This window comes from Nanorana parkeri, unplaced genomic scaffold (genome assembly GCF_000935625.1).
Source record: "Nanorana parkeri isolate BGI_ZX_2015 unplaced genomic scaffold, ASM93562v1 scaffold1259, whole genome shotgun sequence".
Classification (NCBI taxonomy): Eukaryota; Metazoa; Chordata; class Amphibia; order Anura; family Dicroglossidae; genus Nanorana; species Nanorana parkeri.
In genome coordinates, this window is record NW_017307527.1 from 196867 (window position 1) to 213339 (window position 16473).

General features: G+C 38.5%; 1 protein-coding gene across 1 annotated transcript in view; it reads left to right on the forward strand.

The window, feature by feature from the left end:
- Window positions 1-16186, forward strand: part of LOC108797313 (mast cell carboxypeptidase A-like) — a 20480-nt gene extending 4294 nt beyond the window's left edge. The window contains exons 2-10 of the mRNA XM_018568894.1: window positions 560-684; window positions 887-983; window positions 1065-1166; window positions 4968-5069; window positions 7366-7476; window positions 7972-8062; window positions 8945-9147; window positions 13773-13857; window positions 15909-16186. Of these exons, the coding sequence (XP_018424396.1) occupies window positions 560-684; window positions 887-983; window positions 1065-1166; window positions 4968-5069; window positions 7366-7476; window positions 7972-8062; window positions 8945-9147; window positions 13773-13857; window positions 15909-16096 (1104 nt within the window). The 3' untranslated portion in view covers window positions 16097-16186. The remainder of the gene's footprint in view (window positions 1-559; window positions 685-886; window positions 984-1064; window positions 1167-4967; window positions 5070-7365; window positions 7477-7971; window positions 8063-8944; window positions 9148-13772; window positions 13858-15908) is intronic.
- Window positions 16187-16473: the final 287 nt, after the last annotated feature.

Here is a 16473-nt window from a genome sequence, read left to right on the forward strand (position 1 = left end):
GACTCAAGGTGATCCAGGCAATCCGGGCGGTTTGGGTGCTCCGGTAGCCCCAATGTTAATGCGGCCCTAGCTGTGCCCTAGGTGGCTGCATAGTTTGCCTAGTGGCAGCACCAGCCCTGATTGAAAAGTACTACTTCTGACCAATCGGACACTCAGAATAATCTCACAGAAAATCCATCTCCAATAATATAGCACTGCTCCTTTTCAGAATAACTAAAATGGTTCTTCTATGTGAGCATGTTTACAGTAAAGCAGAGGAAATAAATTGCCCCTGCAATGTATGCATGTGAGATAGGGACCTTAGATTGTAAACTCCTTGAGGGCAGGAAGTGATGTGAATGTGCAACTATGTAAAGCGCTGTGTAATATGTCAGTGCTATATAAAACACCTGTAATAAGTAAATAAAATTGAAACAAATGATATGAACAACTGCAGATCTCTTCAATAAAGAAAACAGAAAATACATGTTATTAGTTTATTAGCAGTAGTTTTACTAACGGTAATTATGCAGCAAATTTATCTCAGTCTATGAATTCCCTGACATGTATAATTTTGCAGCTTGATTTCTGGAAACCTAAATCATCTCATGATATTATCCCAAAATCCAGTGTGTACTTTCGTGCTAATGCAGAACATTCAGAAGCCATTGTGAGTCTATTAAACAAGAAAGGCATTAAATACAAGTAAGTGTTTTATTATATTTTTGATCAATGTGGTATGTCAACAGTCTAAGTATTATTTGTGTCCCTTTTCATATATTAGAAATACAAGACAAGAGTCTTATGATATTCTGCTAATACACGCATGTGCCATTATTCATGCCTTGACAATGATGTTTATGCATTCAGATTGGTTCAGTTTGTCATATTGTTATTTCATTATAAGGGTTGTTATCAATAACTTACAAGAAGCTGTTGAAAACCAGTTTAGGAAACAAGGTAAATATAAGAGGGGCTTGCCACGGTACCATGAATGGAAAGAGGTGAGTAACGTACAAATTCTTCTATATTTTATTACAGAGATTAAGCCAACACAATAACTAAGATTTCACTTATTTCATTAGATTGCAGTCTGGGCTTATTCCATTTCATTAAATCACCCAAATTTGGCCTCCTTGGTTACAATTGGACACACATTTGAGGGAAATCCCATGCATGTTTTAAAGGTAGAATTTTCTGTTACATTTTTTCGCACTTTTGGATAAGAAATTTAATTTGTATGGTATGTTATTATATTATTTTCAGGCAAATCAAAATACTGCATATGATAAAAATCATGACTGCATACTGCATATGAAAATGTAATATTTACATACCAATTTAGCATGTGATGCTTTTCAGACAATTTTTAACTACCTTATTGGTTAAAAATGTCAGAATGACTCACTCCCCCTCCCGCCCACACAAACACACACAGATATACACATCCCTGCCTGCCCAGTTCCAGAGGCGGCTCTTTAATTAGGCTGTCGCCTTAGGCCTTGAGCTCCCGAGGGCCTCACGGCCGCCTAGTTTGGCTTGTCAGAACGGCAGCCAGGTAGCGTTGTGAGCTCTCAGCCCTGTGGCTGTCAAACTGAGACTCTGTGGGGTCTCATCAGGACACTTGAGGGGTCTCACCAGCACCAAGGCTATGTGAGGTCTCACCAACCCTGGTGAGACCCCACAGAGCCCTGGAGAGACCTGTAGGGGTGTGTAGGGTCTCACCAGCACCAAGGCTATGTGAGGTCTCACCAACCCTGGTGAGACCCCACAGAGCCCTGGTTTAACCAGGGCTCTGTGGGGTCTCCCCAGGGATCTGAGGGGTCTAACCATGGTGGTGATACCCTACATAGCCCTGGCGAGACCCTACAGAGCCCTGGCAAAACTCTACAGAGCACTGATGAGACCCTGTGGAGCCCTGATGAGATCCTCCAGAGACCCTCATTTATTCAGGGCTCTTTGGGGTCTCACAGGGCTCTGTGGGGTCTAACCAGGCTGGTGAGACCCCACATAGCCCTGGTGCTGGTGAGACCCTACAGTTTTAACCAGGGCTCTTTGGTGTCTCACCAGGGCTCTTTGGTATGGAGAGACCCCACAGAGCCCTAGTGAGACCCCACAGAGCCCTGATTAAATCAGGGCTTTGGAGGGTCTCACCAAGACTGGTGAGACCCCCACAGAGCCCTGGTGAGACCCCACAGAGCCCTTGTTTAACCAGGGCTCTAAGGGGTCTCACCAGGGCACTGAGGGGTCTAACCAGGCTGGTGAAACTGCACAGAGCCCTGGTAAAACCCTACAGGCCTGAGTGGGGCCTCATGTTTCACCTAAGGCCTCGCAAACTCTAGAGCCGCCTCTGCCTAGTTCAGACAGGACAATATAGCTTTCAAACAGAGAGAGAGCTTGAGGGCAAACAGCTTCCGCTGTGTTATCTCCTTTCAAAAACTATAGTGCTCATTAAATCCTGTGGCATGGGTTGACCATGTTGTACTAGTTGATTTTTTAAAACAAACAATTTATATCCAGTACAGTAAAAAGGGTGTCAACAGCAGATTAAAAAGTATAAAATAGAAAATAAAAATAAAGTATAAAATAGAAAATGGACCGTTTAAATCAGTGGTAGTTAATTTACTCGATATAGGTCCCCTCAAGTGCACACTTGACATCACAAAAGGGACACACTAATATTCAGTAAATCTAATACTACAGAACACTCTCAGGAACTGCAGAAATGCAACAGGAGATTGTCAGGGGCTGTGAACATGCTGTAGAACAGGGGTGGCAAACACAAGGCCCGCGGGCCGAATCCGGCCCGCCGGACCTTGTAATGTGGCCCGCACAGCAGCCAGGGCCGGTCCGCTAGACAACCCCAGTTCGTGCCGCCCCTATATATAGTACAGGGGTTGTATTTTTAGTGTGTGTGTGTGGGGGGGGAGCTTGGGGAGTAGAAGTGTATTAGGCTGCGTCAGGAACTTGCATTTTCCTGCAACAGAAATCCCTAAATTGGCGTTTTACAAATGGCAGCTGTCACCTAAGTTAATGATCAGGTGACAGAAGTTGCATGTAAACGCCTGCACACCGCATGTAAAGATACATGATATGTTTACATTCCGCTAGGAATCAATCACTCTCCCTGGACGCATGTAATCATATCACGTATCATTACATGCGGTGTGCATGCGTTTACATGGAGCTGCTGTCACCTGATCATTAACTTGACTAGGTGACAGCTGTCACTTGAAAACGCCAGATTAGGGATTTCTGCTGCAGTCTGAGCAGTCTCCAATAAAGTTTCTTGTGGATGTTTTCAAGGCTAGTTATTACTTAAATTATTATTAAAACCAGTAGCAACTGAATGCAGAGGCAACTATTTATGATAATAAAGAGTAGATGCATAGTCCTATACAACAGGCCCTTTGAGGGTAACCATACTGCTGATGCGGCCCCCGATGAATTTGAGTTTGCCACCCCTACTGTAGAAGTTGTAGGAGACTAGATATGTGTTTTAAGAGACAATCAGACTGGAGACTTTGCATGAAGATCAGTGCTATCACAGCCCCTTTACAAATTAATTATTAACCATTTGTACAGAGCCCTTAAAATTACTTGTGCCACATTTGATATTTCTATCAGCAAGCAATTTTATAAAAGATCAGAGGAAAAAACATGGAGAAAAGAGTGCACACCTTTCACTGATTTTTGTGGACAACACAGAAAAAGTAAAATAGTGTGAAAGGAAAAAAACTACACCATTTAACGACTGAAAAGCCAGTCTAAAGAATATTTTTCCTTTACTTGTATGAGTGAGCACCTAGGTGTGGAAAGCACAGACTGCAGTATGCAAGGTTAATGAGGGCCACAAAATAAGTGCCAAAGGGCCATGTGCAGCTTCCGAGCATTTTTGGTACTGTGAAGAAAAGCAAGTGTAATTATTAATACAAGCGTTCCTTAGAGGACATCTAATAACTCAACAATTCATGTGGTTTTGGAAGTATGATGAGGGCATTGTGTGTGTAAAATGATACCTACCGCACTTGCTCTAAATATAAGGCTGTATAGATATTATCTTACACACAGTCAGCAAATTAGAAGTCCATATTTAGGATGGAAATCATATATAGTGGGGAATCTGATTTTCTAAAACTGTGAACTTCTTGTCCAGTAATCCCAAATAATTGTACTGCATTCTGTCTTTTCCTAGCATTGTTTAGCCTACATGTTCTGTGCTGTAACAAAAAGCAATACACTGCAACACCACAGTATAGATTTCGCCTATGGTTCTGATTTGGTGCATTTTAGCAGAATTTCTGAACAATGCATTCTAATGTAGAATTAATGGCATGATCCAATTTATAAGGACATCAGCTATGAAATCATCCTTCTGTACATTTAAAGTGACACTAAAGTCATGAGTTAAACCGTAAAAATGCATGCATGCACCCTATTAAAAAAAATGTATCTTGTGTGTATCACTCGGCTGTAGATCATCAAATCATCTCTGAATTGGTGCCGACACTGTCCTTCCTTCTGGAGGGTGGCTACTTTTGCTCCCCATGGTCCCTGTGTGTATTGTAAAGTAGCCAGCGCGCCAAGCTCACTCCTCCCGATGGGCTACAATCTCAATACAAATGAGTAAACTAGACATGAGATTGTAGTCCATCACAGGAGTGAGCTTGGAGCGGTGGCTACTTTACAACACAGGGACCATGGGGAACAAAAGTAGCCGCCCTCCAGAAGGAAGGACAGTGTCGGCATCAATTAAGATGATTTGAGGCTCTACAGCCAAGTGATACACAAATAAGATAAAAACATTTGTAATAGTTAAGATACTTAAATGAATTTTTACGGTTCAACTCCTGAATTTAGTATCACTTTAATGTCATGGCAAGAGCTGCTACACTAGAATTCCCATTCTAGTGGGAACATTTTAAATGGCAATAATAGCTAAAAGGAAGTAGACTAAAACCATGTAATATCATGTTTCTTTTTTTAAGATTGGAAACCCAAAATCAGCCAAAAATTCAGTGTTTCTGGAGTGTGGAATTCATGCTAGAGAATGGATTAGTCCAGCTTTCTGCCAGTGGTTTGTGAATGAGGTCATTGTTATTTAAAAATTGTATCTATGCATTTTATTTTGAATTCAAAAATGTTTTGGAAAAGCATTAAAATGCATGTGGTTGGTTTTAAAGCTAACTTCCAGCAAATGTTTAAATATACAACTGAAATACTTATCTGGCAAAAGTCTTAAAGACTCTGTTGGGCCTTTCTTGGCCAGATAAGTAGCCTCATTTTTCTCTACTACAGCTCAGCAATCCAATTGGGTTATGGACCTGCCTGATGCTTGTTAAACTGAACAATGAAGTATTATCATGCTGACGAGGTTATCACAGGGCTGCTTCCGCCTCTCTCTGCAAAGCAGGGAATTACAGAAACTAATATAAAACATTTGCTGGTACTTATGCTAGCTAAATAAGGTAAGAAAACCTTCTGCACTTAGGATTTAGGTGAACCCAATTGAGCTGCTAACATGCCATATGACTTTCTCACCACTATTGACTACTATTGATTTACATAAACAGTTTAGTACTATTCACTCTAATTCTTTTTGTAATCTTTAAATCTTGTGCTAATGTAAAGTGCTTGGTGTGCCACTCCTTACTGCTCCCTACTTATCTAATAAACTCAATATATAAAACAATTATCCATGTGCAATAACTTTTCACTATACAGTGCTATGTGATAAATATCCACAATCTAGCAATATAAATACATATATGAATGTGTCAATTCTTATTCCACCATGTCAAAAAGTCCACAATAACCACAGTTCTATATTAGTTCTTATTATACTGTGTATCTTGTGTGCTTTGATTTCCCCAACACAATTCTATGGTGCACTTTAGTTTTAAATATTCACATCAAACAGCACCTGACTGCTCAATGACCTTTGTGTGCCTATGGGGCTTATGCTAGCTGCATTAAAAAAATACATTCTAGAATTTTCAAAGAATGTACAATTTCAGCCATAGGCATGATACAATGTTACTCGTTTAAAGCTAAACTCCAGGTATAGAAATGTATATATACTTACATTGGTCCAGCTTGGTGCAATGTAAGTATATATAAATTATCCCTGGCAGGGATCCTGTAAAACACTGTAACAGCCACTACAGTGTTTTACATTGGGTACACATGGTTCTGTGGGTGCTGCTGTTGGCACCCTTTTGCCCAGCAACCCTCATTCAGCTGATTGAAGGAGCCGTTTAGAAATCCTTGGCCAAATTAAGCTAGCAGCCAATCAGCTGCTAGCTCCGTTCAGGTATTCTAATAGCGGCCACTGTCATAATATAATGCAAACAGCAGGGGATTTGTCCATCAATACTCGTAAACGTTGGAGGAATCTGGATATACAATAAATAAGCAGTCACCCGCACACCAAGGTCCAACATGTCAAATGCCTTTATTCAGACGTCAAACATACAAGGTAGCACTAGTGGATAGCTATCCACTAGTGCTACCACGTGTGTTTGGCATCTGAATAAAGGTATTTAACATGTTGGACCTTGGTGTGCGGGTGACTACTTTACTATTTACTATTGTATTGGGTTTCCGGTCTGGACTGCAGTGGGAAATAAAACTTTTGATGGAGGAATCTGTTCTATTTTTTTGTTCAGCCCGCAGGTTGAACGAAAAAAAATAGAATGTATATCCCACTTTACAGCAATCTTCCAGGTCCTGTTCAGCCGTTGTGCTGAGCGACTTCCTCTCTACCTTTAAAACACAGTGGGTCACTCAGTCGGCACAGTGGCAAATCAGGGAATGCCTAGTAATTTTCTCAATGATGTGACATTGTCTTGTCCATCAGATTTGGCTACTACAATGTTTTACAGGATCCCCTTGGCCCTGCCAGGGATAATTGTATATATCCCTATACAGTACCTACATTTTACCAAGCTGGACCAATGTAAGTAAATTTATATTTCTATAGTTGTAGTTCAGCTTTATAGAAAACAAATCATGAGTGAAGAGTGTAGGCTCTTACTGCTGACCTTTCTTAGTGAAAATACTAGTTTCCTGGTTGTCATGATAATTCTTTAGCTTCAGCACTTTCCAAGTGCCTGAACTACTAAAATTCTGACTTTTTTCTGACTTTCATTTACAGCATGAGTCTGTCACACAGACGTATTGAAGCCATAATAATCCAAGAAATTAGCATTCGTCCATTAGGAAGTCAGCAAATGCCAAAATATGTATGACAAATGTGTTACTGAAGTATTTGTGATATTTGCTTTGTTATGGTGTATAATATCAGTTTTCTGTGACTTTGCACTTTCTCGTATAAACTGCTGCAAACATTACTGATTACAAGCCTTATTTTGCTTTTCCCAATAGGCAGTTGAAACATATGGACAAAATGAAGTCATGACTAAGCTCTTGGATAATCTCATATTCCATGTTTTGCCTGTATTTAATATTGATGGTTATATTTTTACCTGGACAAGTGTAAGTATTTTGCTTTAGTGTCATAGCTGTGACCCTGTCATTAGATGGAGAAATTCAGAAAAAGGTCAGCCCCTAGCCTGTAGCACCATTTTTGCTGTGTAGAAGACCTATACTGGATGGAAAATGATCCACCTCCGACAGACTTCTGGAAATGTTGGATGCTTGGTTCCCCTCTGTCAGCTGTGGTTACATCCACTTGTCTAGGGTATGCCTTCTTATGTAAACATAGAACAGGTACATTGTGTTTACAAAAAACCCCAGAAGGCTTCTACAGAGAGAGAACAGAGTGGGATACAGCTGCTAAGTATCTGACTTCAACATGACCATAGGTGCCTTTGTTATAAATGTTGAGAATATATTGCTCAAGAGTGCCTGGGGAATGCTTGTTTTAACATTCATATACTGGTTGTGAATAATTTAATATGAATAGCCTGGCCACTGGTTAACCTATTAAAAACAGCCGTGTATTCTGCAAAACATTTTTACCAAATCCAGAATCGGTTTTGGAGAAAGAATCGTGCCCCAACTCCTGAGGAGAATTGTTTTGGCATTGACCTCAACAGGAAGTTCAATTCTTCATGGAAAAGTGAGTTATCTTTAATACAAGCAACTTACAACATTCTTTACATAGTGGGACACTGAGATATCAGCTTAAAGTGTCCCCCAACCAAAACTTTATTTTTAGTTTTGGATAGAGTTATGCAGTTTGTACTGCTGTGGGTGTCTCCACTGGGCAGATTTCTCTACTTTCTGTCCCAGTGATAACATTGTCAAGAAAGTGAGGGAAATCCACCAGTATGCACACAGACAGGAATAAAAAGCTGATGAGGTTCTAGCCTTTTCTATTTCTAAATAATTTTTATTGCTGGTACCTTTTCTTTGGAGAGATTTATGTCACTTCACTTGATAATACTTCCTCTTGGACAGTAAATGAGGAAAAATGTCCAGGGCTGACACAGCAATAGAAGGATGACAAGGTTCTAGTCTTTAATCAAACTACAAAAGCAGTGTTAATTGCCGTTAGTGCATTGATGTTGGACAGAAAGTCTTCTATTTATATAGATAAGGAGGAGATCATAACAAATGTTTGCTGCAGATATAGGTGGATCCCTATGCCAGATATTCCTCTCAGACTGTTTTGAGTTTTGTTTTTGCTGATGGGGGATAAATTGGCAAGAATAGGGTGATAGATATGATCTGTTTTACAGAACTATTATATATTGTGTGTATGGAATCTAGTGATCCCCCCCTACTACTTGACTATGCTAATGTGGAAGAATCTGAAATGCAATTGTATGCTATACTGATTGTGCATCATGTGCTATTTTATTGTTTTATTCTACTTTGGAAAATTAATAAAATACTTTGAAAGTTAATTGCCGTTACTGTTCTATCCAGTGTCACATACAGCAGATGAGTACTTGCAATAGAAGCCTCCAACAGTAATAGATAAATGTGTTTCTTTTAGACACCGGGTCCTATGGTAATCCATGCTTTCAAATCTATTCTGGAACTGGCCCAGAGTCTGCACCAGAGACCAAAGCAGTCAGTACATACATTCGTGAACATCTTTCCATTATGAAGGCGTACCTCAGTTTCCATTCATTCTCACAGTTGCTCATGTATCCCTACGCATATACAAAGGAATTAGCACCAGATCATGAGGAACTGGTAAGTTAATTTTCAAGCATCATAAATAATGAAAATATTGGGGTTGCTAAATTTGTTACAATAAATGGACAACCTATACCCAAATAGTTTAAAAGATATAGCTAACATTGCACAGCACAGTGGTTCAGGTCTCCAGCAGTCCAACATGCCCCCTGCACAGTGCTCAACTCAAAAGCCCTGTTTAGGGAGCATGAGCACTAATAATTGAAGCACTGTTCAGGGGCATATAGGACCACTGAAAACTGAGCTTCTGTATTCCTTTCTGTATAGTGCATTATTTTCAAAGGAATTGAGCTGGAGATGGAGATGTGTCGGAATCAATTGCAACTCCTATAGAGTCCTCAAGCAACCTCAGAACTACTCAAAAGCCCCCCTGATATGCTGGAACAACCATCCCAGGAGTGTGAAAACTATAAATGAACTATTATTAGCTATTTAATATCAACTAGTAAAATTGAAAAAACATTTAGCATTGAACTGCAGGCAAACAGAAAAATACAAGAATAAAATAGACATATACGAGCTGTTTTACCTGCCACAGGATATTTTTTCTTATTCAGTGAGCCATGGGACTTACACAATCCTGATAGCACGGCCAACCTGATGACCTGACTTTTCTATGCTACTGTTATGAAATACAACTAGGTCACCTCCCCTGTCCCAGTATGTGAATGGATAGTGAAGGAGCAGAAACAAAATGATGAGTTCATCTTTCTACTCTCTCCTATTGTCTGCAAGTTCCTTGTCTGCACATGTGTTTGTGGAACATCTGATTGGCTCCCAGTGCTGCCCCTCTTTCTTCCAGTCTGAAGATTTATGTACAGAGGATTGCAAGAGGCTGATACCCAGGAAAATTCTGGTACTTACAGTACCTGCATTTAAAATGTCTATATCTGGCGCTCAGGTTTAAGCATTAAAAAAAAACCTCCACACAATGTATATGAAGCTTGTATACTGAGTTATGAAAACTAGCTTTAGCTAATGAGATTCCTGCCTAGTCATCAGATTCTCCTGCTTCAGCCCTGTCTATAGAAGCCACTGGAGCCTAATAATGAGTATACAAACTTTACTAAGGCTTAGCCAAGGCTATTGCAACCCTCCCAAAAAGCCCCCTAGGCAACAAATGGCAAGGTGGGCTTCCAACTTACTGGCCAACAGGCTATTTTGCAGTAGCACTGCCCAACTATTTGCTTCATAAGGCAAGAGTGGGAGTATTATGGCTGCCATTTTGTTTTAGTGAAGACAGTTTATGTCAGAATCTGTTCACCAGTGTACATGAGACCTTAAAAAAGATAATTCATTACTTGCTATGTTAACAGGAAGAAGTAGTGTACTGTACTGACTACATCTCCTAATCAGCAAATGTTCCTGTTTCCTATTAGCTTTTCTTATGGTATATAACACTTTATGGAATTCTGTTATCGTGTGTCACGTGTTTACTTACAGGTGAAACTCGAATAATTAGAATATCGTGCAAAAGTAATTGCAGTAAGTGCTGCAAAAGGGGCCCAAACCAAGTACTGAGTACATATGCATGCTTGTACTTTTCAGAGGTCCGATAATTGTTCTATGTACAATCCTTGTTTTATTGATTGCATGTAATAATCTACTTTTTTGAGGTTGTGGATTTGGGGTTCTTGGGGTTTTCATGAGCTGTAAGCCATAACCATCACAATTATGACAAATCACGGCTTGAATGATCTTGCTTTGCATGTAATGAGTCTATCTCATATATTAGTTTCACCTTTTAAGTTGCATTAGTGAAATAAATGAACTTTGCACGATATTCTAATTATTCGAGTTTCACCTGTATTTGTTCCCTTCATGTTGCATTAAGTTCCATTCAATAAATGTTTTAGGAAACTGCATTTGTCTACTGCTTACATCTATAGTCAGTATTTAACTGCCACACTGTGGCAAGCATTGAAAGTACAGCTTATGTAAAACTTAATCAGCAGCATATATTCCGCCCAATATGTGTATCTTATTTCCTTGTTATTTTTTTAGTTATGTTTTATGTTTTCACAATTACCAATTTAAAATAGAAAATGATCATAACTTTAAATAGCTCATTGCTCATCTTGTGCCTGTTTACCTAAGGAGGAAAATGCTATGGGAAATTCATGACCTACAAATGTTAAATATAACCACAGCAGACCAATGTAACTGCAATCATTTACAGCAGCACTCCTCGTCATTGGAAATCTGCGGTTAGCCCTAAAATTGCTGAATGGGCTAAAGAAATGGCTCACATTTAGCGAATGGAACATTTGATGGCATAGATCCATGACAGGACCGAGCAATACTTTGCCACCGGGACCAACTGCTATATGAGCAGTTGCTATTGTTGGGCGGCTTCTACGCTCACTATCACTTTCTCGTTTCTACTCTGTTTGACCTTCCTCGCTTTTATTTGCCTTTTTTTCTTTTTGTTTCTCTACTTTTCCCCTTCCTCATACCCCTGCTCTCCTCAAAAGATTTTACAACTTTTTTTTAATGTTGATGAGAAAGGATTGATGCTTGGATGATGTCAGTTGGACGTTGAGTCATTTTATCTATTCTGGTCTCCTATCATATCTTGATCTTTGTAATGGAAGTACGAGGGCATTTTTTTCTAATAAACTTTTATTATGTAAAAAACAAATTACAGCAGCACAGAGGGTGCAGTACTGCATAATGAAATAAAGGTATATAAGGTATAGACTTCTCATTAGACTGTTAGGAATGTAATGATTAAGCTGTTGTAGTGTTAGCTAATGTTTTAGCAGGGCACATTTCTCTGTATTTGGATTATTGTTGGTCCCTGGTCTTTGTGTATGCTTAGGCCTCAATAAAAGTATGACATATTGGCATAATTAAATTCCAACCTCAGTAAAGGATTACGTAAGTACTGAACAATCCAGAATTATTATTTTTTTTGTTTCTATATCAAGGGCTAACACCTACTACCAGCAAGAGGATTTTGATCTTTGATAATGATTAGATAATATCTCTAGTTTGTAAAAGGAGGAATAGGAAAAAACATTGTTCAGGACCTTCACAAACCTCTACCAAGTACATTGTTAAAGTGAATCTGTGACCATTTTAAAGACATTCAAATATTTTCAGAATTCTAAAGAGCAGCAAAAATGTTTTAAAGCACACCCTCTTTGATCTATGTAGCTGCGGATACTATGGAGTAATTCATCATGAAATCCCGCAGCAGAAGCACTGCCGTCTGGTCTAAGTCAGCTAAACTCCCCCTCCCAGCAGTGATTTAGAAGCCTTCAAATCGAGCAGTTGCTAGGTGAGGAGTAAGCAGTGTGAGCTTATGATTCATTTATCTATAGTACCTGCAGCTAAGGAGGTCAGTGAGGGCATGTTGTAAAGTCTAATTACACTTTTTTTTAAACTCAACTCCAGACTGCTTTTAAATGTACACCTGCAGTAAGGTAGCATCCCACCACCACACACACATCCCAAATGCTCTTTTGGATGAGGGGTGGGATGAATACAAAATTACAAATACTTCCTTATTTCCTACTCCCTGACAACTAGCACTCTGCTTTGATGTCTTGAGTAGTGTGAAGGCCCTCACCATACTCCCCTACAATTCTGGTCCTTTATTGTGTGTTATGTCAGAGAGCTGCAACTGGCCAGAGAGTTAAGCAGTTTCATAAGAACTGGTTGCATGGATAGGAGGAAACCTGTAGGAGCAAGGAAAGAGGTAAGTATTTCTACATATTTCTTTCCCCCCTGGCTAAGCAAGCATTTACCCCATGCAATGTGGTGGGGACCCCACTGCATGGATACATTTAAAAACAGCACGGAGTTGGGCTTTAACTATCCAGTCCAGTATTTATAATACCAAAGCAGCTTTTGCTACAATACTGCAGAGGATAAACTGGCATTTAAGCAAGTCTTCAGAATGCTTGCCTCAGCTCAGTCCAGTACATGATTGGAGGTAGGGAACACGTTTATAAAATTATAAATCAGTATATGTTTTTTTTTACATTTGAAGAATTAGCCTTTCATTAGTGACCACATTATTTTTATAGCAGAATTCCGGCCAGATTTAAAATGCTGCCATGAATTCTGTTGCAATTTTTTAAATAAATACGTTAATGTTATTTTATATGCAACTGGTAAATATACCTGAATTTTGCTAGATATCAGCCTCCTGTGATACAATAGACCAGTCAGGTTCTTTCACATGTGCTAAAAAAGTGAACATGCTGACAGGATGAGAAAGCAGAGTAATAAGGTCGTCAGTGTTGTACTCCTCCCTTATTGTTCAGTGGTAGGCTGGGGTATGTCCTACAACAAAATGCATTGTAGTAGGAACAGAGATTTTTGAAAATGCAAACTTAGCTATGCTGTCTGGCATAGGAACCTGGATCACAAGAGTGGCCTCATAGAATTACAAATATTTGCCAGGCAAGACAGCAAGTTAAATTTTACATAACATTTTTTGCCTGGAATTCAGCTTTAACAGATAGATCCATGTTAAACCCAGCAAAAACATTGATATTTCAGAACACATCATAAGCTGCATTTTGATTGGCTCCTGTGCGTTTTTCCACTTTGTCCTCTGCCATACTAAATACAGAGGTCTTTGAAAAAAAAATCTACTTTTTTTTATGCAGGACAAGATAGCAAAGGCTGCTGTTGAGTCCCTGGAAAGACTTTATAACACCAGCTACAAATATGGATCCATTGCTACTACACTGTGTAAGTTTACATTGGGTAATAGGACATGGCAATAAAGCTTCTATAGTTTCTCTATACTCATAAGTTATGAGGTAGTATACACTACATCGGTTATAAGACTTGTAGCCTGACACACCTTCTAACCTTCTTTAATCATTGAATATCAGATTGCATATCACCAGCACACCAAAAGGTTCCTTAAAGCGACTCCAAATTAAAGTGCCAATAAATGTGGCCCCTGCTGCCTATCCCATCTTTTACTGGAGACTTTACACTAAAGTTGCTTTAATCCAACTTTATTGTAAGATCACTATTAATAGCAACATTGAACATCTCAGGGTCAAGCACGGTCCCCTTCATCAGGAAGACAGTGACAACTACAAATGGCAATCCATCACACTAAGTACCCATTGTATGACAGAGGCCCAACCCCAAAACCTGATATAATCTATGCCTGAACAGAAACAAAGTTTTACCCCCTTTGAGGGGATCCCACCATGACTCAAAAAGTCTTCAAAAAATGTAGTAAAACGTATGAATTTATTAGATAGTTACATATACATATAAGACAAAAGCTTGGCTAAATATGAAAAAAAAAATTTGGAAAAGAAATGTTTATTTGAAAAGATTCTTTTTTTAGTGTATATAAAATATGTGGTATATGGCCCACCTTCTGAATACCTCTATGCAATATTTAAGCCTTGTATATATTTTATACTCTATTTTGTTATCTTGGATAGAGATTTTCTTGGAAAATCGAGAGATTAAATCCTCCAGCACAGGTACGGGTTAACATACACATGTATGAAAGGGGAGAAAAAATTCCAAAAGAAAGTTCAAAAAACATTCATGTTATATTGAAAAGATCTTAAATGGCACTCACGGTAGTGTTTAGCTTTTCCTCAGAAAAAAGTGTCCGTCCACAAAGGAGTTTTTCACTTGGAAAGTGCAAGTGAAAAACTCATTTGTGGACGGACACTTTTTTCTGAGGAAAAGCTAAACACTACCGTGAGTGCCATTTAAGATCTTTTCAATATAACATGAATGTTTTTTGAACTTTCTTTTGGAATTTTTTCTCCCCTTTGCTAACCCGCACCTGTGCTGGAGGATTTAATCTCTTTCTTGATTTTCCGAGAAAATCTCTATCCAGGATAACAAAAAAGAGTATAAAATATATACAAGGGTTAAATATTGCATAGAGGTATTCAGAAGGTGGGCCATATACCACATATTTTATATACACTAAAAAAAGAATTTTTTCAACTAAACTTTTTTCAAAAAAAAATTTTTCATATTTAGCCGAGCTTTTGTCTTATATGTATAATATATGTTTGTCTGTTTTTTGATATGCGTGTATTTTTAAATTTATCTAATAAATTCATACGTTTTACTACGTTTTTTTAAGACTTTTTGCGTCATGGTGGCATCCCCTCAAAGGGGGGAATTCTTTGTTTCTGTCATAACTAAAACAGGGGACCTACCATAAATTTATATACTTAGTATTGATATGAACTATTTACTTTGTTAACCTCCCTTCCCCGTTTATATATCCATAATCTATGCCTCCAAATTCTAGTAAACAAAATTGGCATTGACCATGCTGGAAGTATGCGCGTAATAAAAGAACATGAAGGCCGGTAGGCATGCACAGGTATTCATTACAATCAATGCAAAGCATTGAGACATAGATCATGTCTCCAAATAGGACTTTTAACCTTCTATTCAGTATGCTCCGTCTGTCTTGCTGTTGATGATATTTCTTCAGTTGTGTGATGAAATCATTGTCTCCAAGACAGGAAGTGAGGGGGAAAACTAATGGAGCGCAGAACAGTATAAACCCAACAGGAGTTCTAACCTTTCCCTATTTTAGCTGAACATACACTTTATAGCTTCTATGTGCACTACAAAAACTGCCACACATTTCAGATCTCTCTTTCAAACTTTGACTTTTAATATGAACCAAAAAGCAGCCTAGAAATATTTAATATTCATTGACAGATTACAGGTGTCAGTAATAAAACGCTTCTATTGTGTGCGTATGTACTGTATATATGTACAATTTGTATTTGCAGACGCAGCTTATGGCTCATCAATTGACTGGACATATGATCAAGGAATTAAATACTCGTATGTCTTTGAACTGCGTGATGATGGGGAATATGGTTTTCTGCTTCCTGAATATGACATTGAACCAACCTGCAGAGAGACCATGCTGGCTGTAAAACAAATTGCCAGCTATCTCATTGATCTGGACACTTAGTAAAGACTTGTCTCAAACATATCGCTGTCTATTGTTCATGACTGAACTCATGCTTCAACTGAAGATTTCTTTTGCTTACATTAAACATTTAATGGCAATACTAAACTTGTAGAAGAAATTAGCACACTTTTTTAAACTTTTTCTTGAATTGCAAAAGTTACAAGCTTGCAGAAATCCAAAACATGTTAAATTCAGAATACAGAGTTGCATATTTAGCATTCAGCATATTGAAAAAATAAAATAAAAAATAAAATAAAAAAAAGTATAGAATTTAACACTCTCAGTTGAATTATTGTAAAAGGATATGTATACTTCCATAATGAAAAATATGTGCAAGTAAACATGTCATGGTCTGTCAGTGTATTTGGACCAGATTA